General features: G+C 34.6%; 3 protein-coding genes across 3 annotated transcripts in view; 2 read left to right on the top strand and 1 right to left on the bottom strand.

The window, feature by feature from the left end:
* The window catches only part of LOC105168115, a 3,999-nt gene extending 2,693 nt beyond the window's left edge, over positions 1–1,306 (top strand). The window contains 2 exon segments of the mRNA XM_011088062.2: positions 1–758; positions 829–1,306. The exon segment at positions 1–758 is cut by the window's left edge and continues 4 nt beyond it. Coding sequence (XP_011086364.1) covers positions 1–758; positions 829–858 — 788 coding nt within the window. The 3' untranslated portion in view covers positions 859–1,306.
* Positions 8,029–10,502, bottom strand: LOC105168114 (GPI-anchored protein LLG1). Its single transcript, XM_011088061.2, has 3 exons — positions 10,288–10,502; positions 10,101–10,160; positions 8,029–8,658 (listed from the first exon to the last, which is right to left on the bottom strand). Exons 1-3 carry the CDS (start codon positions 10,364–10,366, stop codon positions 8,294–8,296), a joined length of 504 nt encoding a protein of 167 aa, XP_011086363.1. The 5' UTR covers positions 10,367–10,502; the 3' UTR covers positions 8,029–8,293.
* On the top strand, positions 24,845–25,592 carry LOC105168113 (auxin-responsive protein SAUR71-like). The gene has a single exon (XM_011088059.2). It carries the CDS (start codon positions 24,929–24,931, stop codon positions 25,307–25,309), a length of 381 nt encoding a protein of 126 aa, XP_011086361.1. The 5' UTR covers positions 24,845–24,928; the 3' UTR covers positions 25,310–25,592.

Genomic DNA, 26,644 nt, shown 5'->3' with positions numbered 1-26,644 from the left:
TTAATGGTTTCGAATTGCAAGAAAAAGGCATCAGAACCTTTAAGGAAATATTGGCTGATCAAGGCAGTCCAAAGGAGTCAAATGCAGGAGCTCTTATTATTGAGAAAACTCTCTATGTGGATACGGTACAGAGGGTGGAATCCCCAAGTTTGAGGTCCTTTTCTCCCAATACACAAGACACTGTAGGATTTCCTACTTCAAGAGAAGAATATCATGAGATCATTAATAACAGCGCGGATCAAATGCACACAATAGATTCACCTCTTGAAGATTCCAAGAAGTTGGACACCGCAGATGGAGAAGACAAATTGCTATCAAATGCTCAGAATCTCGGTGATTTCAGTATTTCGTCTCAATTTGCTGATTCAAATAAAACATGCAAGACAGAGATGCCCATGGCTTTTGGAGAAAATGGAGACTTTAGCATAGATTCAACTACTACAGAAAATATAGAAGTCACTGAACATAGAGAGACAGAGAGTTTAGAAAACCAGCTACCTGCAGCAATAACTCTGGGAAACTCCTATCAGAATTACTCTGAATTTCCTGTTCCCCCACCTTTACCGAAATCTCCATCTGATTCTTGGCTTTTCCGTACCTTGCCTTCCGTTCCCCCAAAGAATTCGTTTCTACGTTCATATCTTGGTGCAACAATAAATCCTGAGAACAAGGGTTCTAAGGCACCTACAAGTGATACCAAGTGGGAAACTATAGTTAAAACTACAAAGATGCAGGGTCGTCATCTGCATTATTCTGAGGTAAGTTTGTTTATTGCTTTGTCAAAATTATGTTCTTTTTGGGAGGCTGATCTTGAACCTATTTTATCAGGGGTTGTTGGCAACTATACCAGAAACTTAACAATGCCTTCAGAGGACTTGTCTGGCTCATGCAGGGCCCTTTTTCAGCAAGTCCATTAGCTTGATGGATTCAAAGGTGATAACAGAATGAGTATATACTTTTGCTCTCTGAAATTCTCCAGGTGTCTGGTCTGCTTTCCTACACGGCAATGGGTTCGTAACTGTACTTTTGATCCCCATTACCTATCGTGTAATTACGGTCCCAATAAAAATAATTCTTGTACAGGGATGGTCGTTCATGTTACAGTTTTTGCAGTCCACTCATACTTGCATATCTGTGTATAAAGAAACATCAGACCAAATGCAATATAAGGATGGTTAAGGCCTTGTGTATTTGTTGTCTTTAGTCTTTAGTTTTCTGCCTGCAGTTATTACGACATAGACACTTTTGAAAAGGTCACTTGGGATTATTTTTGCCCTGATGGATATGAAATAAGGAATTTTTAAATCAATAACAACATATTATTCCGTCTTGTTTGGATAATTCCATGCTATGGAGGATTTGATAGCATTTCAAATTCTTGAACTTCTATATTGAACTTATTTTGTGACATTGTATTGGATTTGTAATTCATTTGTTGTAGGATTACTTTAAATCATGGGTAAAGTACAATGTCCTCCGCTCAGGTTTGGCATAATTACAATTACCTCCTCATTATTGGAAATTACAAAAACCTTTCTTGAATTTAACGTTCATCTAACATAATTATGTTAGCCTCCGTTAGGTTTGCATCTAATTTTTGTAATAAATTGATCAAAATGTTCTTTTGCATTATTAATTATAATTTTATATATTTTTTAGAATTTTCTAAAATTTTTTTATAGGCTAATATCCCTATAGATTATTTATTTTATCCACCCTCAATTTTTTTGCACATTTTCAAATGTTTTTTTTTTAGTTTTAGCATGGGTAAAATAATAATATCCACATCATCGTTTTGGGGCTACATAATTATTATCCATTTGAGGGCAACATTTATAATTTTTCAAACAACAAAATTACGGGGTAGGCTAATAATAAGAATCTAAGGGTCGTCGTTTTGTCGACTATGCTATACTCGGTGATGATGTTGTTATCACCGATCCCCGAGTGGCCGAGTGTCATCTTGCTTATTTGGTGAATTGAGTTTAGAAGCTTGGTTGTCTGGAAGTTGAATCAGAAGCATCTAGGATAGGACTACTTTTGCTGCTCTCATGACCGAGAAGATTGGATACGTACGACAGAACCTTGCGCCTCAAGGCTACTCGCTTCGCCTTTTGGCTCTAATCGTTTCCAATAAGTATCTATTTTTCCTCTTAGCTATTCAAGGAGTATACGCAAAAGATCTCTGATGAACAGTGCCTCTAGAAATAAGATATTGAGAGAAGATATTGATTGGCAAAAGCCCATTGTCAGAGAGATGAAAGAAAGCAAAGGATTCGAGGAGTCATCCCATGATCTAACCGGGATAGAAAGAGAAATAAACGTTTATTTTGTAATTATGCCAAACTTTAATAAAGATAGTTATAATTTAACCGTAAATCATTTCATCCAAATACAACATAAGAGAATCTTATGAGAATCCACGTAGTCTTCATTACATAGCATTGTTGATATTTTCTGAATAAAAGAGCAGTGACTCATATATAGAGAAACCAAACCAACAAAGTTTATAGATAATCGATAGACATCCCAAATGGTAAGGAAGAGCCTCACCTCTTGAAGGGATATGAAGTAGGCTCTCGGGCAATTCTTAGGGCACCTCCTCATTAGGCCAGGAGCATCTACCGCCCAACATGGATGTCTAAGAAATCAATAGGAGCGGTCAAGGGAGGTTAACCAGCATCAACAAATTGCCCACGTAAGTCTGATACCCATGATAATAGTACTTCATGGCACAATCCGTAAGAAGGCGCTGAAACTCCTCGGACTTCTTGAAGTCTGCCAGTCTGCTGTGTTGGAATAGTGACCAGAAAGCCAATTGGATTAACGATTTTGAGAACCATTCAAATGATCTTTATTCAAGTAATATTGCCCGATTAATATGGTAAGTATTCATCTTTGGTATATGTATTTAGTTTGCTTATCAATTACGTTAAGCATCGCTTCAACATCACAATAGATCCCCACAGACCATTTGGATAACTTATGTAGTTGGGTTGCGGATTGGATAGCGGCTATGAAATCAACTTTTGAGAGTTGTTCTGAAACGTTCCAAGTTAAGGACCTCGAGACTGGGCATTGAGAGTCGTATTGAGACTTGCATTAGTATTGCATTCATTGGATGAGTGTCATGTTTCATTAGCGACAGACGTTGGATGTCTATGCAATTTCAGTGGGTTAGTTGACAAGGTGGTCAACTGACTGAACTGACTCGCGAGATCGTCATATGGAATCCTACGAGACTTGATCGGTATAACTTGAGTCCACTGCTCCGATAATACGAGAGTAGTCCTCAAACTTGAGGAACCATGGCAGTCACGTGCACACGACGACTGTATCTTGGATTTGTGCGAGATGTGATTGTGTCACAGACATGATTATTATAAGCTTTGTTCACTATAGTCGGAATGTGTAACGAGGATGGTGGGTTCCAAGAAGAAGATCCATCCCATATCAATATGTGACAGCGGTATCTCCTATGTACTTAGAGACGCATTTACGCCTCACAAAATCTATAGCTACAGTGGTTGATTGAATAAGAAATGATTTTCTATGTCGAGCAGTTAAAGAAAATACGGTCTAAAGTATTAAAGCATAGTTGCCCAGTCTAGGATGGAAACCAACACCAAATTTCATGCCCTAGACTAAGGCCAGAGACGGTAGATAGAAGGACCGTACCCATAGGGAATCGGGAACCTAAATGTTCACACCGACATTCACCTAGTCTCTAGTGCCATGGACCGTTGCTAGATGACCATCCATGGTACCGGGCTTTCTTGATCAATGGTTGATCAAGAACGATTAATTAAATTAAATTTAATTAATTGGCAGTGTTGGACACTAGCCCAAGTCCAGTTGAAAGGTAAACTTAAAGAGTCACACACAAATCACCGTGGAAAGACTAGAAATGAATTTGGAATTAATTCCAGAAGATTTAAATAATTGGATTATTTACATTGGGATGATCCATTGCATGGATAGCCCAAGATTAAATTAATTAGATTAATTTAATTGGGCTTGCTTTAATTAATAAATTAGATTTATTAATTAAAGAGAATTGGCTAATGTCTTTAATTGGATTAAATGGCATTGGACTTAATTTAGTTTGGATTTATTAAATTGGATTTAATTAAATTCATTGGGCCTTAGATTTATTTTAATTTGATTAAAATGAAATCCGATCAACTAAATTAAGGTCCACTAGCAATAGAGTTGACTTCTATTATTGAAAAGAGGGTTGGTCAAATTGCACTTTTGGAAAGTGAAGACTTGACATTATTTGGGGCTCTTCTTATATGGCATGATTGGATCATACCTTATGGGAAGAGGGTTGTCTTGTAGGTAGGTGGAATGTATCTAACCTTCCAATTCAAAGCATATATATGTGTGTTATCATCATTATTCACAAGATAATAACACATAGCGAGAAGTGTAGAGAACACACACTCCTCTCCTCTCTATGAAACTCGGCCTCTCTCTAACACACATATCATCCCTCTTGTTTCTCTAACTCTCTTTGATTTAAGATCAAATGAAAAGTTGTCAGAATTTTGATGAAGAGAATACACTAATTAATGGTGTAGTTCTCTTTAATCATTTCTTCCAACTGATTTTGATTTCTTCTAGCAAAGAGATTAAAACTTTCTTGCCATGGTGTGGTGTGGATCATCTCTAGAGGGCTCCTACATTGGAGCCTAGGGTGAATGAAAGGGTCGAACGAGTATTACTAGTTGAAACATAAATGAGGTAAACTTTCATTTAAATATCGTATCTCGTTTGTTCTTTATCTATAGCTTGTATGTTGGACGTCTTATTTTATTTTCTTTAATACATATACTACATCGAGCATCCGGGAAGACAAAAGGTACACTCCTTGGTTGGTTGTAGAAATTATTTTAATTATGCATATTTTACCGCTTTCTTTTATTTTTCCTGCGCTTCTGCTCGTGCGTTCCTGGGCCGATCCGCTTCCCTTCATTCTAGTCCATAGCTCCTCAGATTTTTTCTTTCCCTCCTCAGTAGAAGGGTAGTTCTTAAGTTTTAGCACTGCTTGCTCTAGGCCACCATGTAGGCTCGATACAATATCTCTCAGATGAGTAAGGCTAGCCTCATATTGGCATTCTTTTTCATGCATAATCCCTCTAGCTCCTCCACCTTCCTGTAAGTTTCCTCTACAGCAGGCCCTTTGTGCTCCAGCAAGTCTCCGATCAGTAGGACAATCTGCAAACAGGTCAAGTAAATTCCTCATATTAAGCACACACTGGAATTAAAATTTTTATACTCCTTACCTTGCTAGCTATGAAACCCATAAGTTCATGATTTGATCGCGGGAAAGGCTCTCCAGTAAAATCTTGTTTCAAGGAGCCAGAGTCCTTTCACGAAGTTGGTTGCCCTGTTGCAATCACCCGCCTCTTTCAGCAAGGAGGGAGTCTCATTTGCACCAAGTTTTTCTCTCTTTATTTGCACTGGCGAGAGTCGAGGAGTACTAGCACGAGTGGAAGGTTTGGGAGCAGGTTGAGCAAAGGAACTGAAGAAGCCTTAGTTTTCTTTGCAGGAGTTGACATGGCTTTTGCTTGGTGTTTCCCTTTGGAATCTCCGGTACAAGCCGAACTCACAGGAATTGAAGAAGAACTTTTCGCCAACGGACGCTTAGAAGACCTCAAAGATTCTTTCCTCAGCTAAAGCCTTATCCTTCAGTAGCTTGTTGAGTATATTGACTACATGAAATACAAGGTTGTTAGCACAAATCCTTTCAAATGTCCAAAGCAAAGCTGTAATCTAAAACGCGCTATGAAGATATACCATCAGTTGTATCTAAGACCACTTCCTTGGGACTCAACCCATAGCGAAAGAGAATGTCCAGATGTACTAGCTCACAAGGATCATAATGAAAAGCATTCGGACGTTCTAACGAAAACTTGAAGGGAGCAGGCCAGCTACGAATAGAATACCTAGGAAGATCGGGAGCACTAGAGATCCAAGATGTGGAGAATTGCCAAGACGTAGGGGAGGATATGAAAAAGTAATGGCGTTTTCATTCTTTGATAGAAGTGTCAGAGGGGAGAAAGTGAGCATCCTCCTAAGAAGTAAAGTAAAAAAGACTAGGATTGGCTTTCTTTAGCATAAAGAAAGAGTGAAACTGAGTAACGGTTGGATCTTCCTCCAAATTTCACACTAAAATGTGGAAACCAACGATTATACTGAAAGCCTTTGGGGCGAACTGATTCAAAGGTACTCGGAATAAAGTGGATATTTTTTAGCACAAAATTGGAGGAATTATAAAGCCCTAGAAGCCGGGATTCTAATAAAAAAATCTCCATGTGTGCCATACTTAGACCTAAGATCGATTATATTTTCCTCCTTCACGCAGGAATGGTAAACCCTATACGATTCGGTACTAGAGGCAACTAATAAGTCCTCAATTTCCTCCTCTCTGACTCTCCTCTAGAAATTATTTTCCTGCTACTCACCTCCTCTTCCCCTTTACCCCGCTGAGGATCTGAGTTAGAAGTATCAGAGAGAGCTGCGAGGTTCAAGAAATCTTCTACTACTCCTTCCTCAGACATGATTAAAATTTTCAAAAAGGATAAAGTAACTTACCTAAAGGTGAAGATACATGGGGATGGTAACAAAGAAAAAGAGGAAACCTGCGGAAATCAAAGACTTAGAAAACACCCTAGCTTCAGAAGCGAAGAAAAAGAAGGGGGAGGATTATTTTTTACCTTAGAATGTGAATGGTAAAATAAAGGGTGAAGTCCCTATATATATGTGAGTTATTTTGGAATAAACTCAAAACTCCAGCCAGCTGTCTTTTCCTCCCTGTGAACTTTTCTCCTTCTTCTTTGCAATCATTACATATTAATGCTTATCCTTTTCCTTTCTTGCATATACGAATTTGAAATTCAAATTCTTACAGCAGAGGAGGGAACATTGTTAATTTGTTGAGTATCTTCTTTAGATATCACTTGTTGTCCTGTAGAACAAGGCACAATATCCTTCAGCCGGTCGGCATTACTCAAGAAGCTTAGCGGGATTCGTCCTTCTGACGAGTAGGCAAACTATTTTCTTTCTTTTTTTTTTCTTTTGCAGGGTATCCTATTTACTCCAGCAATCCCACTCTACGATTTGCACTCTTGGAGTGCGAGGGAGTGATGATGCCCTCTAAAATTATTGGGTCAAGCCCACAAGTGATGCATACTAGTCGAGCAGGCTAAAAGTCCAACTAGTCCGTCAGTAGGACAGATAAGAGCACAAGCAGGGCAGATAAAAGCCCATCACTAGAGAAGAAAGACACATAGGCTTACCTGCTTCTTTACTGTCTAGAATGCCCAAAAAGTAAGCCCACTGCAGCCAGACACGTCCTCATACAGCTAGAAGGACATGTCATATAGCTTGCTAAGACGCTTGTACACATCACCCTAAAATATCTCTATGTGGTTCTATACAAATCGGATGTAAAACGAGTTGGAAAGATCATAAGTAACCAATTCCCGGAAAAATAGACAAATCTGGCAGAGTTTCATCCAGCTCATATATCTAAATCGAAACTTATCCAAATCTATAATGGTTTGTTGCGGATGAAAGCCAATTCGAGGAGATTTTCAATGCTGTATGGCACTCAATAATTGACCCCGTATCCAACTATGTATAAGCCTATAAATAGAGGACTTATGCAGGTTTCTAGGTACACAGTTCAACATCACTCTTACTCTCAAACTCTCATACACTAACACTATTTTCTCTCGGTTTTTGAGCTATTTCGAGCTTATAATTTTCATTCCACACGAATATTAATCATCTTCAATCATATTTCACCATTATTCTCACTTTATTTCAAGTTTTTCTTTTTACTTCTTTATAAACTTTAGCCTCTGTTTTGCAAGGCTAGTCCTCTGATAATTTTAGAATTTTTTTGAAAATTTTTCGATCTTTGTGGTGTAGCCAAATTTTTTATACGCATCAATATTTAAACTTTTTAATCATAAAAGGGAACATGTGTCAATCACATATTGACCCGACACGTGACAGTTAAGTGGAATAGAAAATTCCCATTGAAAACAAGCTGTAGTATTACAAATATGAGCACGAGCATGCTCTGATGTAAAGAAAATTCACCAGATTTCTCCTCTCAATCCCAATCACAAAACAGAAAACTCATATCAGCAATCAATAAAATCAAGAACAGTTATTAAAATTAAGTATATATCAACACCAAGTGGAGTAGATCCACTTATTTATTATGCTTAGACCACTGGAAATCAAGTTCAGGCAGATAAAGAACATCTCTATATGTTCATGACATGTTGAATACGAGCAATGCCAGTGCAGTGAAGAGCATCATCAGCAGAGGGGTGTGAGCACGAGGGGGACGAGCCCCGTTTTGCTGCTGTGGTGGCGTAGCAAGGACCTCTCTGCAGTCGAGGCCTTTCTCGCCTTCCCTGCACAAAGATGCAAAGAGCCCCGGCGGGTACTTTCCATAGAGATTCACGTAACTAAAAAATGTTTCTGGGCAGTTGCTCCTCGGGTCGTTGAACTGCTCATGCACGGGGCAAATCAGTTGCTTCAGAGGTAAGCAACAGCGTTCGGCTGCGTAGTTCGGCCCTTTGCACTGGCTTGTGATCACTGTGTAGTTCATGTGCTCGAAGTCCACTGTGCAGGCTGCATATGTTGTCAAATGGACGGACAGATTAATGTTAGGAGTATGGGTGAATACTTGCTTTCCTTTTAGTGTAAGACCGATTGGTTATAACAGTCGTATCCTAATTAATAATACAAAATAAATTAAATCTAAATAACACATACTATTACTGTAAACAACACATATTCTGCAGCAGAAACAACGCCGCACACATATGGCAGGGTTCGAACCCATAAGTAATCTCTAAAGGTCATGAGATCTCAATTTCGTCAATTGAGTTAGACCTCATTGACAAGATTGGTTAACACCAGTTAGATATAGAAATTTGTCAAGTTTTATATTTGGATCAATGAATTTAAAATTACATATTTCAATCACTAATAACAAATAATTCAGGATTAATTTATCTCAAACTCTAACATTATGTTTGGATCAATGGATTTAAAACTATGTATCTCAATCCCTACAACAAATAATTCAACTCTTATTTTCAACTTCAATTGTGTAATATTAAACGATCTCAAATTTTTTTAATATGGAGTGGTCTAAAAGTGTTCTAAATCTTTCTACATATTCAAATGAGCCCTATAAATTAAAGTATAAAAAACATACCAAATAGACTATGAAAAATTCGCATGGATGTCAATGAAATTATCATCTTGATTAGTCTCATCTACTTATCAGAATACTTGTTTATGATGTTTTTTATTTTTTGTTATTCTATTACTTTTATTTCCGAAAAATTGACAAGAAGTACCATATATAATGACTTAGTTATATAAATAATTTTCTCTTAATTGTATTTTTAGTTCTATAACTATATTCTTTTGATATTTTAGTGCTATAACTTTTTAAGGTAATAAACTGATTTTTACCTTTTTTAATTTCACAAATTTAGAAAAAATTAGCTGAAATTTTTAAAAATTGGTTGGAAAGTGACTTGTACCAGTCGTGTATCGGTTAAAAGCTGGGAGACCATATTATTTATAGCACAATTTTAAAAATTTCAATTAATTTTATCGTAAAATTGCAAAACTAAAAAAGATGAAGAATCATTTTACAATCCTAACAAATAACAGAACTAAAGTGTCAAATTTCGATAATTATAGGACTGAAGGGATGTTGTTCTATTGTAATAATAGTGGACATGGGTTCGAGCCCCATCATATGTGTAGGATGCTGTTCTATTGTAATAATAGGTGTTGTTTAAGTTTAATTATCTGATATTGTTGATGGGGGTATGATTGTTTGCAACTATTTTTGTTGGAATATTCGACATGAATGATTCTAGTTGATTTATTTCAATTAATAATCGTTCATCGCCTTCGATTAAAAACAATAAAAAACACTCCAAGTTGCAGAACGTAATATCATCAATATTATAAATCCAATTCCATTTCTTTTTCACATGAAAATGAACAAAACCTCAAAGATTAAATGGAGAGAAGGTAGAAGATCTTACCTGTTTTCTGCTGCAGAAGGGATCGACCTACTGACCCGTGATGAGGTTCAAGAACCTCATCTGCTCAGATTCATGACACCAAAACCCAACAAAAAAAGAAAATGAAAAACGATCAATCACATGGATTTATGGAGTTTGTGTATAATTACATGCATGCAAATATATATATATTTGAACGTGGAATTACTCGAAATGTAGGATGAAGATGCGAAGCCAAGCACAAGGAAGGAAAGAAACAATTGCAACAAGGCTCGTCTGGAACCCATTGTTGCTGCCTTCTTCCTTCTGCGGATCGATTTGAAATTCAGAGGGTTGGTATATTTTTGTTTTTTGTTTTTTGGTTATTGGTTTATTTGTTCTTTCATATATTATCTGTTCTTTTTTTGTTTTTTTTTTTTGGGTTTTTGGATTTTTGAGTGTGTGATGATTATGGGAGAGAGAAGAAAGCGGGAGAAGAGTGGCATCAATGCAAGATGTAATTGTCTTTTGTCGTAGTTTATAAAGGCAAAAAAATATTATTTTTTAAGTGGCCAAAATAATTAAGGGTTGTGTATAAATTGGATTGATTATTCTATTTTTGTATGTGTTGTATCTTCTATTTCATTTAAAATATATATCAAAAGATTTGCTTATGTAAAATAGATGACGCAGTTCTTGGTACTTGGTATGTATATATTTGTTAAATGAAATATATATAACTTGAAATGGAAAATTAATTAAGAAAAAAGCAATGTTTTGGAAGATTGTAAGTATGAAATCATTGACATAGTTAGAAAAACAAAAAAGGTGAATAACCATAATTTATCCCCTCAAAGAAATATAGTTATTTGAGTCTTCCAAATCTAAAAACTATTGATGCTAATTTACTACTGAAATGAATAAATTCAACTTATTTTGAGGGTAATACTATTAATTATGAGTAGGTGCAAATAATATAATTACAATTTATATGAAAGTAAATATTTTTTCAACCATAGTTCAACAGAATGAAAAATAATCCATATTATGTTATTAATCATTATAAAGATTTAGTTGACATCACTATAAGAAATATGAATATTTTCATGGCTAATTACAATAACCAAAAGTGAAAAAATTATAGTAAATAATCACGAGGCACAATTATACAACGATTACTAGCCGAGGTTTAGTAGGTAAGGCCAAAACATCAGCCATAATTAAAATCGTAGTAAGTGTTTTGGTCATGACTAAGTATGATAAATATTTTGGTCATAAGTAAGATCATGATAAATATTTGTTGAAGAGTTGTTAATTTATTATTTTAAGAATATAAGTTGTCTTAGGACATATACATACAAAACTAACACATTTTTAATATTTAATTAAATGCTTGATAAACGTTGATTTGTATGGCCCAAAGAGATTTGACCCAAAAGCAAGTTAAAAGGCCCAAGACCCCTATAATTGAATATGGCAGTCCAGAAGGAGGAGGCCTACTCAGCATAGCTCAACATCATTGTCCAAATAGTAAATAATCGGTCCACATCTCTTTGCAAGACAGACGTGGTGCATATCTGGACCCTCCATGTGTTGCCTTTATCTAGCATGGATGACAAGTGTTGAGGGAGGTTCCCTCAAGAACTTGGACTCTTGAATCAGCCAGACTCCTCGCGGACCAAGAGTCCTCCTCAATTAAGGATTCTGTTTCTCATCTGAATAACGACTCTAATTGAGAGATTACTAGAAGATAAGGATGATTCATGGCTCATCTTAACTGACTATATCCATTTACCCCAAAAAAAGGGAACATGTTCGGTTCCTTGATGATGAGGGACACTACTCTACAAATGGTGGTTCTATCCCCACGCGGGGTGATACCTTCAACAACTGAATTTTAGCTATTACTCTGCTGCATATATTCTGCACTATTGAACATGAATTCACTCTTTCATTACGTTTCATTATTCAAACTTATTATTTCGTAAATCCAACACTAACTTGGGCGTCGGAGTTCTGACGTGTTATTTTGCAAGTCGTCTTTTTCAAATTCTTTGTTGGTTGATCTAAGCCCATCGCTCGAAGCCTAAGTCCATTGGATCCATACTAAAATCACAACGCATCAAGTGGCACCATCTGTGGGTAGATTCGAGTTAAAGACGTGAGTTACTATGGAAACCCCTAGCAACACTGCAAATAAGTGAAAGGCCATGGAGACATTTGGCAACAATCAGCCTCTACAGGTTGTTGTAGGGACCTCCTTGACTCCAATTGGTGGAGAATCAACCCTAGCTCTTCTTGTGCCCAGACTGCCCCTTAGAGTGGTGGATCCTCCAAGACGAAGTACCTGCTCAGACACCACCTTAAGGGAAATCTCCCCAGCTTTGTTGGGTGCTATCAGTAGGTGGTCACGGCAGCAATTTGGGAACAAATGGCAGTGCTTATGCTTGCTCGCCAGGCTCCTATGAGGGAGGTTGTCATCCCTGAAGAATGAATAGAAAGAGGCCCAGTCGAGGGAAACGCCCCCCATGTCCAGAACCCAACTGAATGGAGAACAGGGACCCACACCAGCAGTTTCACAAGAGGTCCCCCAACAATAGCTGGCATGTTTGGAGTGCCTCCAGAAAGGTCTCCTGGATGTTCAACATCATATTGCAGGAGCTCCGAAGACGACAATAAAGGTATCCCCTTCACCAAAGCAGTGATGACGGATGAACTTCCAGTAAATTTCCATACCCCAACTATCATTGAATATGATGGGATGTTTAATCCTCAAGAGCACCTCTCACGTTTTGAGAATACAGTCCTTTTGCATAGATACACAGATAGGATCAAATGTCGCGTCTTTGTTACCACCTTCGCCAGAGTTGCACAACAATGGTTCAAGTAATTGCCCATGGGAGCGATAGGATGTTTTCAAGAATTTTGATCCCTCTTTTTGCACCAATTCGCTAGTAGTCATAAGCTCCAAAAGACGGAGCTAAGTCTTTTCGTTGTACATCAAAAAGACAATGAGCTATTGAAGGAGTACTTACAGAGGTTCAATGCTGCCGCATTAGAGGGACCCTTTGCCACATAAGAAGTAAAGGCCCACGCTTTCTCCTAAGGACTCTTAGACGGGGACTTCTTCAAGTCCCTAGCCAAAAAGCCTATTTTCAAGTTCAATGCTCTCTTAGTTCATGCAGCAAAATATATCAATGTAGAGGACACCCAAGTTTCCATAAAGGAGATTCGTGGAGAAAAAAGGAAAGAAGTGTGAGAGGAGGCCTCCTCCAAGAAGCCTCGGACTGATTTTCGAGACAAGAAGCACCCTTCTAGAGGGTTAATGCAATATACATTCCTTTAACAGTACCCATTACTCAGGCCCTTATGGCGGTCAAAGGAAAAAGTCTACTAACTAGTCCTAAGTCATGGAGAGAAAACCCTCAACTTCCCAAGTCGGACAAATTCTGTCGTTTCCATAATGATTATGGTCATAGCACTAAAGAATACCAACATCTAATGAATGAGATTGAAAGTCTTATCCAGATCGAATATCTACAGGAGTACGTTTGTTGGAAAAACATTCAAGGAACGAGGCTATATACAAAGCAAGAAACAGATAAAGGGAAAGAAGTGAAAGTTTTTAGCCCTGAAGTTCCCTTAGGAGAAGAGCATAAAAATACATTTGGGGGAAAGGTTGACACCAGCGACCCCCCTTGTAAAGGAGTCATGATTTCAGGAGGCCCAAGTGCAACTCTCATCATGCCAGGAAAGCTAAAGTCAGAGAGGTACATAGTATAACCATAAAAGAGATATGGGATGGATCGGGTCCTAAAAGCCCCTCAGAATAATGCTCTAGTCATCACAGCATTATTAACCAACTATGAAATAGGACGCATCTTCATAGATTCGAGAAGCTCTGCAGACATATTGTTTGGAGAAGCATACAATCAGATGCAGTTAGGAGACACTCCCTAGAATAGGCTAACACCTCTTTGTATGGTTTCACGGGAGAGGTAGTCCACCCTCGGGGCATGGTCTCACCGTTGACCCTGGGTACCAGTTTTACTCGAAAGACTTGCTTACTGAAGTTTTGAGTGGTGGATACTACCTCAGCCTACATCGTTATTTTGGGGAGGCCCACCCTCAACGCTTTCCATACTGTAATTTCCACTTATCAAATAAAAATAAATTCTCTACACCTTGAGGGGTAGGGGAAATACAAGGAGGACCCCTACAGCTCCGAAATGTTATGTGGAAGCTGCACTCAAAGGACAAAAAAGAAACAAGAAGGAGACGCCTAAGGAGACTCCTCCAAGCAAACGAGAGAAGGGGACTGTAGAAGATAAAGAAAATGAGGAGATGTCCCCCAAAGTTCAGTCGGTCGAGGAGTTAATAAATATTGAACTCGTGCCAGTATTTATATTCATTCTCACAAAACTTGGAGTTCTTATTTATCTGTACTAAACTAAAGTAACAATATTGAGAAAAAAAAATTCGTTAAATGACATATAGAGTCTATACAAAACTCAAAAAATCGCCAAAATAGAACATCATAATACCACCTATAGGAAAATAAAAAATTATATAATAATCTAAAATTCTACGTAATGTCATGCATAGGTTATGCAATACGATTTAGTCTACATCGATGATTTTTAATAATACGGGTCATGTTGATGTGGTTGATCCATATGTCATTTTTACGTATCTGCTCACACAAAAAACAAAACTACTTGTAACTATTAACTTTCTTACTCTTAGAGAATGTTTGGCTAAGATTGTTTAAAATATCTTATAATCTCATACATCTTATAAAATGCTTATGAAATAAGTTGATGAAGTGTCTAAAGAAAATAAGATTATGGAGCTTAATTATATTATGTTAGTAATATAACTTATCTGATTCATTTTTTCTTGACTTTCGTTTTCATATATATAAATTCATTGTAAAAATATCATATAATTAGAATTATATCATGTTCAATAATATAAATTCTACTACTAACATAATATGTGCCGCACCAAGTGATAATTTCACATGCGAATCATATAACATAAAAACATGCGCTTTCTTTTGATATTTTCCTTTTACTTTATCTCACTGTCGAGTAAAATTTGATACGGGGATGAGCTTATAAGTACTTATAAGATTTTATAATAAATTCTGGCCATGTTTAATTTGTGGGGTGAAATTAATGCAGAAAAATATATACTTAAATTGGGAATAAGTAGTGATAGGATAAATTCATATTTTGTTTACTTAAAATAACAAATATCTAACTAATCAATAACTATTATTAAAATAGATCAATATCTATACTGGAACTTATGATATGGAGTCTCTACTTCACCAAATATCATAAGCAAAGTTGTATTATGCGAGATTTTGTAGGATATTTGATCGAAGGTCGATAAACTACCCTTTAAGTTCTAACTGATTACGAAGAACTAAGAAATAATGATTTTCTTTTATAAGATAAGAGATTCATTACATCATTCAATATATTTAAATTCAAATACTATAATTTCGAGAGCAAGAAAAAAGTTTTAAAGTAAACAAAAAATTATTATAAAAGTAGATAAATACCAACACATTGCTGAGACTAGAATTAATTGTGGTTTTGACCGATACCCAGCACCACAATGGGCTTCTACCCACTTTTCTTACCCAATACCGGAAGTTGTAACTAAAATTCGCAACCCGATTACCCATTCAAATAGCCCATCAAAATAAGCTTTTTCAATCCGACACAATTTTCTAGTATCCGGCCCAATTCATAACTGGGCTTGAATACCAGCTCCAAAGCAGACCAAGCATTCCTAAGGCCAATTTAATATCAATTTTCATGGTCCTCTTATGGCATTTCTCAGGTGAACAATTTTTCATAGTTTCTCATGCTTCTCACAAATTTGAGTCGTCCGTAATTTCTACTTAGGACAATGAGGTTGTTGCAAGGACAATAACACAACCTGCAAAACAAATGTCAGTACTTTAATACTCACTTATATAAATTTTATCATTTGTGGTCACCGATGCTAAGCTTCCTAACTAGCTCATTGATCTGTTAGCTATATTACCCGGTTAGCTAGCCGATTGTCTAAATCTCGCGTGCACCTATCTGCCCTTCGCTAACTCAGTTCATTAAGTAGACAAGTTGGGGCCTTCGAGGCCAACAACCTTGCCCCTTGTAATAATTCATTGATTTTGAATACAAATATACAAAAATAAAATAATTGTGTCTGACAAACAATACGATATTTTTGGGATCCTACCAATAGAAAAGAGTCACTGACATACCTAAGCCTTCATATTTTCTCATGAAAGAAAAGTTTTGTTCACACGGATGTTCCCCATCAATCGCTCGTGTTTGTCTGCAAATTTGAAACTGAATGCCCTAAACATGTTTTATGTCCTAACTTGTTGAATTTTATGTCTTAGAAATTCTGTCTGTGACTTTCCCCACACTTAATCTTTACAATATTTTCATCTAAGACATGATTTCAACTTCAATTTAGTCCCAGTAACATAATGATTTCAAGAGCTAACGGCTTACCATAGAAATTGACTCCGTACATGTTTAGTTTCTTGCGTCAAAAAATTATAGTGAAGGAATACCCCTCATTATTTGAATATTACAAATACTTCACGAAATTACAAATACTTTAACAAATATCATCCTACGATTGCCTGTCACGATCAATATTTATTAAGATACTTATAATTTTAAAATAATATATATAATTATTTAAATAATAAAAAATACTTATAATTATAATAAATCTCATCTAACCCATTGTTAATTACCTTTTAATAATTTATTTGATGGAGATAGGGAGTATTAGGTTTAGGTTGGTCTGAATTGTATTAATTGTGATGTGTTTGCTCTATGTATTGCTGGTCAAAGAGGCAAAGTGGATAGTGATGTCAGAGTGATTGCTGCAACTGCAGGCGTAAATGTGGACTCTCCAGTCTCCAGCATGGATTGATATATGTCAGAAACTAAATATATAATCAAAAGTCGGCCGATGGACCTGAAACACGATTTCATTCGCTGTATGATGGGTACCTGCATGCTTCTTGCTCTCGGACTAGCGATTTCGCCATTTCCTAATTCACCCACCCACACTCTCGTGGAATTTCAAATGATTTGAGGGGTGTAGATGACATTTCCTTCCATATTCAAACTCAACTCTAAATCTTAATTATATCCAAGAACAAAAGAATCAGCTGAGTTCAACTCACATACATAAGTGATCGAGAAATTGATCAAATTATAATAAAAAAATTTCAAAACGTACTTTTAAGTATCACATACTAAATTTGTTAGAATTCGATCACATGAAATAATACGTGAACAAAATTCAAATAATATAATTTTAAATTTTTGATCTAATACTTATAATTATGACAAATAATTCATAACAGTGGAATATAGTTTACCTTTATTCCCCTGATAAAGTAAAATTGATCAAATAAAACTACGTTTTATCCATAACATGCAATTAAAATACAAAATATTTCTCAATATTCATAATGCTTTTAACAAAAGTCCACCATCAACATTTTTTTTGAAAATAAAAAAATTATGACAACTATTAAAAACAATATTATCGAAAATAAATTAAGATGATTAGGTATGACCCTTTTTTTCAATTTTCTCTTTCCACTAAAATTTGAACTCGTAACCTATTTTTCATAAAAATAAGATATCATTGTTCGACCACTTAATGATAATTAGGAATTGAGTCTATTGACCCTTCGATGCAATTTGGGAGCATTCAAAGAAAAAAAAAATCTGACATCATTTTTCAATTTCCATAAATAAAATAAAGATGGGTCGAGTGGGGCCTACCACTAAGTGGGACTCCATGTCATGTCCACCCAATCAGCCTCCATTTTTTAATTATTATATAAAGTTGAAGAAGGGGGGGGTTGACGAAGAGGTCGGTGCAGGGTTCACACTTGCCGTACGGCATCCATACGGAAATGACTGCTCGGGTCCCACCTCCCTGCATCCACCCCATCCCTTCGTACGGCGCGTAGAATCAAGCGGTGGGGAATTGCAGAGTATCACCGGACGCGTGTCCAGTTGCTCATAGGAATATAAAAAGCACAAGATTATGGAGTATGTCTGCACCAGAATGCCAGTTGCCCGGTTGAGAGTACAATCAAAGTTTGGTGTGCTTAGCATCCACATTTTTAATTATTTGTATAATAATTAGAGAAACACGTCTAATTGCATATGAAATTGTTGCCCTCTGTCATAATAATTTATTCAGCTACGTCCATTTTTTTTTTTAATAACTTGATACAACTATTTAATAAATTATAATTATTAATAATTAATAATATCAAATACAGATAAGTAATCAATACTATGATATAGTAGTCGAATAATTATCATTAAAGTAAACCAGCACCAACACATTGATGGAATTTATACACGTGACCTCCTAGTTGACAGACAAAACCAAAACTAACAAATCAATTAGTTAATAAAGGAATAATAATACTGAGCTCAACTCCTCGAAAGCCCAAAAAACATGAGGGGAATCGACATAGCCGAGAGTGAGATATTACTCTCCAGAATACAATGTAGAGGGAGCCATTGGCCTCGTAATCGGAGAACAGGAACGAGGGAGCTGAGCAAGACCTCACGGTCATGTAAGTCTAGTTGAAACAAATTTTTGAACTTTACATATTTAAGATGTAAGTAGCTTGCACTAAATTCATGTCCAAAATAGGACAAACTCTCCTCAAAATAATAAAATTGTAAATTTCAAAAATCACAAATTGAATAGAATTTTTTGAAGTGTTTGATAATAAAAGTATTGGGTGATTTCTTGGGGGATGAATGGAGATAGCTGGAGGTGGAGATTCAGTTCACATATATCAAGAAACATGTGCCTTGATATTATATTCCATGTAACAAGGCATGGCAAGCACTTACCTTAAATTCACATTAATTTACTACAACTACCATTTTAAGGGTTCCAATCTTGGTACCAACTCTGTCGTCTTCATATAGACATAATTTTAAATGTTACGTCTAAATTTCAATAATTAAAATATTTACGGCTCGAATATTTATATCAATTCTCACAAAACTTAAAGTTGTTATTTATCTTTACTAAACTAAACTAACAATATTGAGAAAAAAATTTCGTTAAATGACATATAGAGTCTATACGAAACTCAGAAAATCGCCAAAATAGAACATCATAATACCACCTATAGGAAAATAAAAAATTATATAATAATCTAAAATTCTACGTAATGTCATTCATAGGTTAAGCAATACGATTTAGTCTACATCGATGATTTTTAATAATACGGGTCATGTTGATGTGGTTGATCCAAATGTCATTGTTGTACATCTCCCGCTATCCCAATGGTCGACCAATGCCAAATTAATATAACTGACTTCCTAATGCAAATTTTCGTACTTGAATAATGATTACTGAGTTGAGTGTTGGAGGATTATAGCTTAGGTCATCTAATGCTTGGTCCTGTCTCCAATCACCATCACGAGTTAGAATATATTTTTAAAATTAGAAAGTCCTTATAAAAATAATTACAAATTATATTGAAAAAAAGTTAAAACCACAACCATCTTATTAAAAATGATAGATTCTTACTGATTGAGGCAATAATTAAAATAAAACAGATTTTTATGTGTTAGAAAAGAAAAAGAGTGTAATCATGCTCACAATTGCACGTGAATTCCACAACTCTAGACTCTACGCCTCGTGCAAAATGACACAAATAAAGGGGCAATAGTGAAAAAAAACAAAGGATTCCTTTGGACCACTTTCTTGAACTTGAAAGCGGCTGATTTTCACTGAAGATGGGACCAAAGAAATGTAAAGTTGAAGAGATATGAGGAAGACAAGACAAGCGGACTCAACTCCGACCATATCGCAATAAATTTGAAATTATGAATTTGAGTCTTATATGATTGTCTTATTTTATTTGAATATTTGTCTAATTTGTAATTTATTTATCATTTTTTGTTATATTAATATATTAATTGAATTGAAATATACTCAGTATATTAATACAAAGTTGAATTTGTGTAATAATCATTTTTTCATTTAACATAAAGGTTTTAACTTCAAATTCCACATATGTGCATGTATATGTCCTCCATTATAATAATTTATACGTGGTGCTTTTAATATATACTGTAATAGTCGATATTATATCTATATATAAGAAAAATATAACAATTAATTCCTCGACAACCAAATTTTGGTTTAATTTCATAATTAATATTTAAATTCGAAAAAATTAAAAAACACACGAGGAAGATCCTGTTCCAAGAAAAAAGATACAAGGTATGGAGGAGAGGCGGAAAAGCATATTGAATTTTTGATTATAATATTATAATTTAACATACATACATCACGTGTATAATATTTTTTTAAATAAAAAATATAATATTATTTTTAAATTTATTGAATAAAATAAAAAATATAAAACAATTCAAGAGGGAGGGGGAGAAAAGGCGAAAAGTGGGAGAGGGATAAAGGCGTCAAAGAGCAGATTGATTACGGAAAGCTGTAGTGAAACGGACGGAGAATAAAGCAAAAGGTAATGATGAAGGCAAAAGGAAAGGCGGATGACTCACTCCAACGCCAATCACGCCTCCAACGTTTCGCTTTCTTTCTTCCCCCCACTCCATTTCCTTCTTTTTCTATCTAATCTTCCACTTAAAACTACTTAACTTCATTTACGTCACTCTAAAAAAACATTTGATTAATACATATTACACTTACTTTGTTTTGGATTTGAGGAAAAAAATGCAAGCAACCCACTCTGATATTATAAATAAGTAAATTATTTTTTTATAAGTTTATATTCCTGTGTTTTTCAAAATAAAATAATTTGTCGTAAATTGCTTCATTTTAGAAAATACACAGGAGTGTGAATTGCTATTATTTTTTAATAAGAGGAAAATTTGCTCATTTGCAATATTATAATTGCATCAGACCCCAATTACAAGTATTCACTCTTGTTCGAAAAAATTACAGATATTCTCATAATTTTAACATTTGTCTAACAACAAACTCATTCGTTATAATTTTCTTTTTATTTCTATGGTAAAATAATTATTATATTTTTTATAATTTCAAAAAATCAACAAATACCACTTTACATTCAACTTAATTTTTTTTATATTTTAATATATTATATGATGTAATTATTCACTTGGAATGCATATAACTTTTGTGTGTAGGCTAAGTATCGACGGAAGCGTTGCGTGCTGGCTTATAAGGACACACTCTTGAGGAAATTGGGGTTGTTTAGAGTAGTTGTAGGATAAGAAATACTGTCTGTTTTTACTATGAAGATGGATGAATTTGTGACGCAAGTTATTAAGGTTTCTTCACTTCTTCTTACTTTCTTTCTATTTCTTATTTATTTTATTTTCTTTTTATTTCTTATTTAATTTATTTTGCAATGAAGCTATGAAATTAATAGGAAAACATTATTACTTAATAATGTACTATAACTACATTATTATAAAAAAATATTTATTACATAAGTAAATAAATAAAATAAAATTCCAATTCGATATGTCAAAATATTTTAGTTAATCACATGTTTGTCAAACGATAGTTAGAACTTAAAATCGTATACCACTACTAAATAGTTGATTTTTGTTTGTCACAATTTTCTTCTTTTGACTATAATAATTAATTGTAACAGAAAATCATATTTTTTTTAGTGTACAAATCAGCATATATAGCATCTACATGAAACAATTACATACAAGAAATTGTATGAAAGCTTACAGCGCGGTTTTGGGTATTAATTTGGTTAAGGTGAAAATAATTCTAAACTCGAAAAATAAAAATATTATGAATAATACAATACTTTTATTTTTTATAAAAAAAAATTAAGTAATAAGATCGTAATTTATTTAATAATTTATATTTTTTAATTTGAAAGTTTCATAGCACAATTTCAAAAAACTAAACAAATAAATAACATCTAATAAAATATTTTATAAAATGCACGAGATATAAATAAACCCTTTAATTTTTGAAAACTTTATTGCCAAGAAATCAAAAGTCTAATTACATGTCACATGTTTAATTGTATGATTCCTAGATTAGAAATTGTACAAGCTAATCTAGATCTAGGCATTTTAACATAACTACTTTATTATTTGCAAATGTTAATTATTGTCCTTTTAGAATTTTATTTTTCTTATTACATTTAAATATTGGGTGATGGGTTGTACTTACTCTGTTATTCCGAAAATATATAATTAAATAAAATCAGAATCTTAGTCCAATGTGAACAAATTAATTCTTCAAGGAATTAATTAAAATTTAGAGAATTCTCAAAGCTCTACTGTCAGATCCAATTTTCAAAGATGGAAAGTACCTTTAATTCAGATTTTTATTCCTTTTATGATTAAAGAATTAGATCAGGTTAAATTCCTCGTAACTATAAAAATTTACGAACCTTCTTGGATTTGAGTTAAAGTAGAATAACATCTCATGTTAGTGGGATTCGAAACCCATAACTTTATAGTAATGGAGTTTCAACATGGTCAATTTGAGTTAGGCATTATCAATGAAGATCTCATGTTACGGAATATTCTCCTTCGTGAAGACTCTTGGATCGATCGATAAGAACAAACTTTTTGTCATCGACGAACTTCGAATTTATGACACTAAAATGAAGAACTAGTAAATTTATAATCACTAGACCGCTGATATAAAACGAAGGAGATATCAATTATACTTTAGTTTAGTGGTTAAGAGCAGGCGCGAAGCCAACTCTTGTCAAGCCCCAGCAGCCGATAGGGCTTGGCTTCAGATTGGATTGTTAGCCTATTAAGTCCTAGGTCTAAACTTATCTTCTTTATTAATAAAAATAATCATCAAAGTTTATATTAATGTGTTTAAGAAATAATTTCTTCGGCATTCTCATTTTAGTTTTTCTCTACTGGTTAGAACAACACGATTTCCACTTAAATAATAAGAAAAATTTGTTATCTTGTGATTTTCATAACACCAGGTTATATATTTTTTTACCAAAATTCCTTTTACTTGTAAATTTCAACCCGCCCTTGTTGTCGGAATAATAATTTGTACTTACATTATTATGTTTATTTAATTTATAATAATTATTTTTTTTTATGAATTGAATATTTTTATTTACCACCTAATTAATTAAAATTTGATAGGGCTAAGCCAGACAGCGTAGATATGGTGAGAGATGAGCATAAGGTGATAGGAGAAGCCGTTCTTCTTATTTCGGCGGAATTGAATCGTATAAAATAAAATAATAATGTTCTCTTTTTCTTGATTGGTCACTATGTGTGCTTACTTGTATGTATTTGTACACCAAACTGGACTTTTTCTCTTTCAACCTTTTTATTTTTTATAACGAGAAAATGACCCATCAATTAATTTTCTTTTTAACGTCACGGGTTCGAATCCTATCGAAATATATAAATATTTATTTTATTTTATGTATAATTTACGTATCATTTTTTATTATGTTGATGTATTGCTCTGAGTTATTATAATTTATTTATTATTATCATTAAAAAAAATAATAATTGTAATAATTCCCTTTTTTGACAAAAAATGAAATTATCAAGTTTGGTAATATCCAAACAAGTGCATGAGGGAAGCATCATATATACTCTATTTTGCATTGGGGTGTTTGATCACATCCAAACATTTCTCACCTAACCTAAGAATAAGTTAAATTATTTTTTTATACTATTACCAAAAAAATTGAAATGTCAAATTTTGACTGGTCGGACAGATTTTCTTTTGATCGAACAAGTTACAATTATATTATAAATTTTAATAATAAATCAATTATTAATATAAATGACCAATTAACGACTATTACAGTGAATTATATAACACCCATACACAAATGAGATTCGAATAAGAATATTATCAATTGAATTAAACCGCATTAGCGACTGCAGGAGTGAGTATTTGATTATTTGGAGAGTCAAATTTATACTAAGTGTTGGCCTTAAAAAACAAAATTGACAATGACGCAGAGAGTTTCCTGTAATAGTTGATCAATATATTTCAGAAAAATTTGTGGCAACATTTTCCGTGATACTTCCCAACTCAAGTTGCATAAGCTCAGAAGGCCAAGAGTATATTCCCCATGAATTCCCATATTCACTTTCCAACAAAAGATACCAACCTATGATGTTTAGCTCGTACTGAGTAAAAGATTTTTTATCACACTTTTAGTTTTATATGATAGTAACACGCCAGCATATAAAATTGTCAGCTTCAGATTTACAGAATTAAATTGTAACTTTATCTACCGTGAGGTAAAGTGTGTAGAAGATCCACGTTGGGGTTAAAGAATTTTTTTTGAGTAAATTACAATAACCTCCTATGAGGTTTTGTATAATTATAAATACCTCTTATTATTTGAAAAATTATCAATAACTCCTGATTTTACAACAAATTTAGCTCATTTCGTCAATCTTCGTTAGATTTTCATCTAAAAATTAGATTAATTTTATTAAATATAATGAGGATATTTATGAATTCTCAAATAATAAGAAATATTTATAATTATGTCAAATTTTAGAGGGGTAATGGTAATTTAACACCCCGTTTTGTTATGTTGTTAATGGACACAGGTTATTTAATAACCTGTTTAATTAACTACAGTTTCTCAAGGTACAAAATTAATTAATTCTCTCTCACACTAGAAATAATTGTACCTGCCAAGTACGCTGATCTGTACCTCCCTCCCCTCCTACATTTATTTATATATAGACAACCCCCCACTCCTCTCTCTCTCACTCATCGTCTCATCTTCTCTCACTAAAATAACCCAAACAATTCTCTCGTTTCAACTTCAATTTCTCGCAACAATGAAGAAGCTCATGAGGAGACTATCCAAAGTTGCTGATTCTTCGCAGTACCGCCTGCTGAGGTCCGAATCTAGGGGGTCGGCGAGGCCGATCCTATCGGTGTCGTTCAGGAAGAGGTCCGGCGGCGTTCCGGGGGGACACTTGCCGGTGTATGTCGGCGAGGAGATGGAGAGGTTCGTCGTGAGTGCCGAGTTGCTAAACCACCCGATCTTCGTGAAGCTGCTGAACAAATCGGCGCAGGAGTACGGTTACGAGCAGAAAGGTGTGTTGCGGATCCCCTGCCACGTTTTCCTCTTCGAGCGCGTGCTTGAGACGCTCCGCATCGGCGGCGAGGCTCGTGACTTGCAGGAAATCCTCAACACGCTGTGCGATGAGTTGTGATGGATAAACGACGCCGTGTTCGGGTCAGTGAACGGACGTCATTGATTAGACAAGGAGTAGAGAGATAATCGCTACAGCTTTTAGATCAGCGTTTTTGTGTCTAATTTTCCTTTTTCATTTTTTTCCTTCTCCGATGTAAATACTTTGTGTTGAACAGAGTGGAGGAGTGGAAAGAATTAGGGTGTGATGAAGGTGTTTTTGCCGCCGAGTCATGATGTAGAAAGTGAAAGCAAACGTTAAAATAGAGAATTATTTATGCTATATGTGGAGTAACCTTTTCATCTTTTTGAGCCTTTTTGTTTGTGAATTTTCGTAAAATTACATAAATGCGTGCAAAAATTAACATATGTCGACAATTATTTTACATTTTGATTGTTGAATTATTATTTTCTTTTATCGTATAACTTAAGAAAATTATTGACATAGGTAAATATATTTTAACTGTATAAAGTTGTAAAACTTCATTCCATCAGATGCAACTATAGTATAGGCATGAGATGAAAGGTAAGAAGGAGAGGAAGCAGGTCATATTACCAAAATGGGAGTCGCACCGTACGTGAAGAGACGGAGAAGAAAAGCAGACGACGCTTGGCTGGTAGGGGTAGCCGCAGAGAAAGGGGGGTGGAATCGGTTTCCGCGATTTTCGCTGGCGCTTCGATGGAGATAGGAGCCTGGGATTCCCGAGGAACTGAGGGGGTCTACTGGTCATTTCACTGTCCCCCTCCGGGGCCAGTTTCGTCATCTAAAATAAAATATTTATCTTGCCAGATTTTGGACATTTATAATCAATTATTATTATTATGGTAATATAATCGTACAAGATGTTAGCCTTAATTAACTAGTTTTATTTAATATTCAAACTATTTTTTAATTTCTAGACTCAAAATAAATTGACTTTCTTCCAGAAGAAAATAAAAATAGGGTCAAGTCTTTATTCCTAGACATTAATTAAGGTTGCTCATATTATGGGTCCTACCCCTGCCAAGTTGAGCAAACATATGTCACTAAGGGAACTTTCTTGATACCATAATGTTTTAATTTAATTGTTAAGATTAAATATGAAGTTTTATGAACAAATTTAAAATTACAGGTTTGAATTTTATTGGATATTTGGGTAAGTTCTTTTACTTTATGTGAGTGTTTATCTTGCTTTATGTGAGTTGTTGTAATTCATTTGTCATTGTTAGTCATATTAATGTATTTATTGAGTTAATATATTACTCAATATATCAAAATGAGATACTGTATTTGTTTATTGTTAGTAGTGAATTTGAGTTCCATGGACCTGTGGTATTTGTATCACTTTTTATATGAGTGTTTGTCTTGTTTTATGTG

This window comes from Sesamum indicum, linkage group LG8, assembly GCF_000512975.1.
Source record: "Sesamum indicum cultivar Zhongzhi No. 13 linkage group LG8, S_indicum_v1.0, whole genome shotgun sequence".
Classification (NCBI taxonomy): Eukaryota; Viridiplantae; Streptophyta; class Magnoliopsida; order Lamiales; family Pedaliaceae; genus Sesamum; species Sesamum indicum.
The sequence above is the reverse complement of the archived record's forward strand: the minus strand, read 5'-3'. Positions and strand labels throughout refer to the sequence as shown.

Coding starts and splice junctions, on each gene's coding strand:
- LOC105168113 (XM_011088059.2), top strand. CDS start 24,929: ATGAAGAAGCTCATGAGGAGACTATCCAAAGTTGCTGATTCTTCGCAG.
- LOC105168114 (XM_011088061.2), bottom strand. CDS start 10,366: ATGGGTTCCAGACGAGCCTTGTTGCAATTGTTTCTTTCCTTCCTTGTG. Junction 10,161..10,287: donor ATCTTCATCCTACATTTCGA/GTAATTCCACGT, acceptor GAATCTGAGCAG/ATGAGGTTCTTGAACCTCAT. Junction 8,659..10,100: donor CCTTCTGCAGCAGAAAACAG/GTAAGATCTTCT, acceptor CAACATATGCAG/CCTGCACAGTGGACTTCGAG.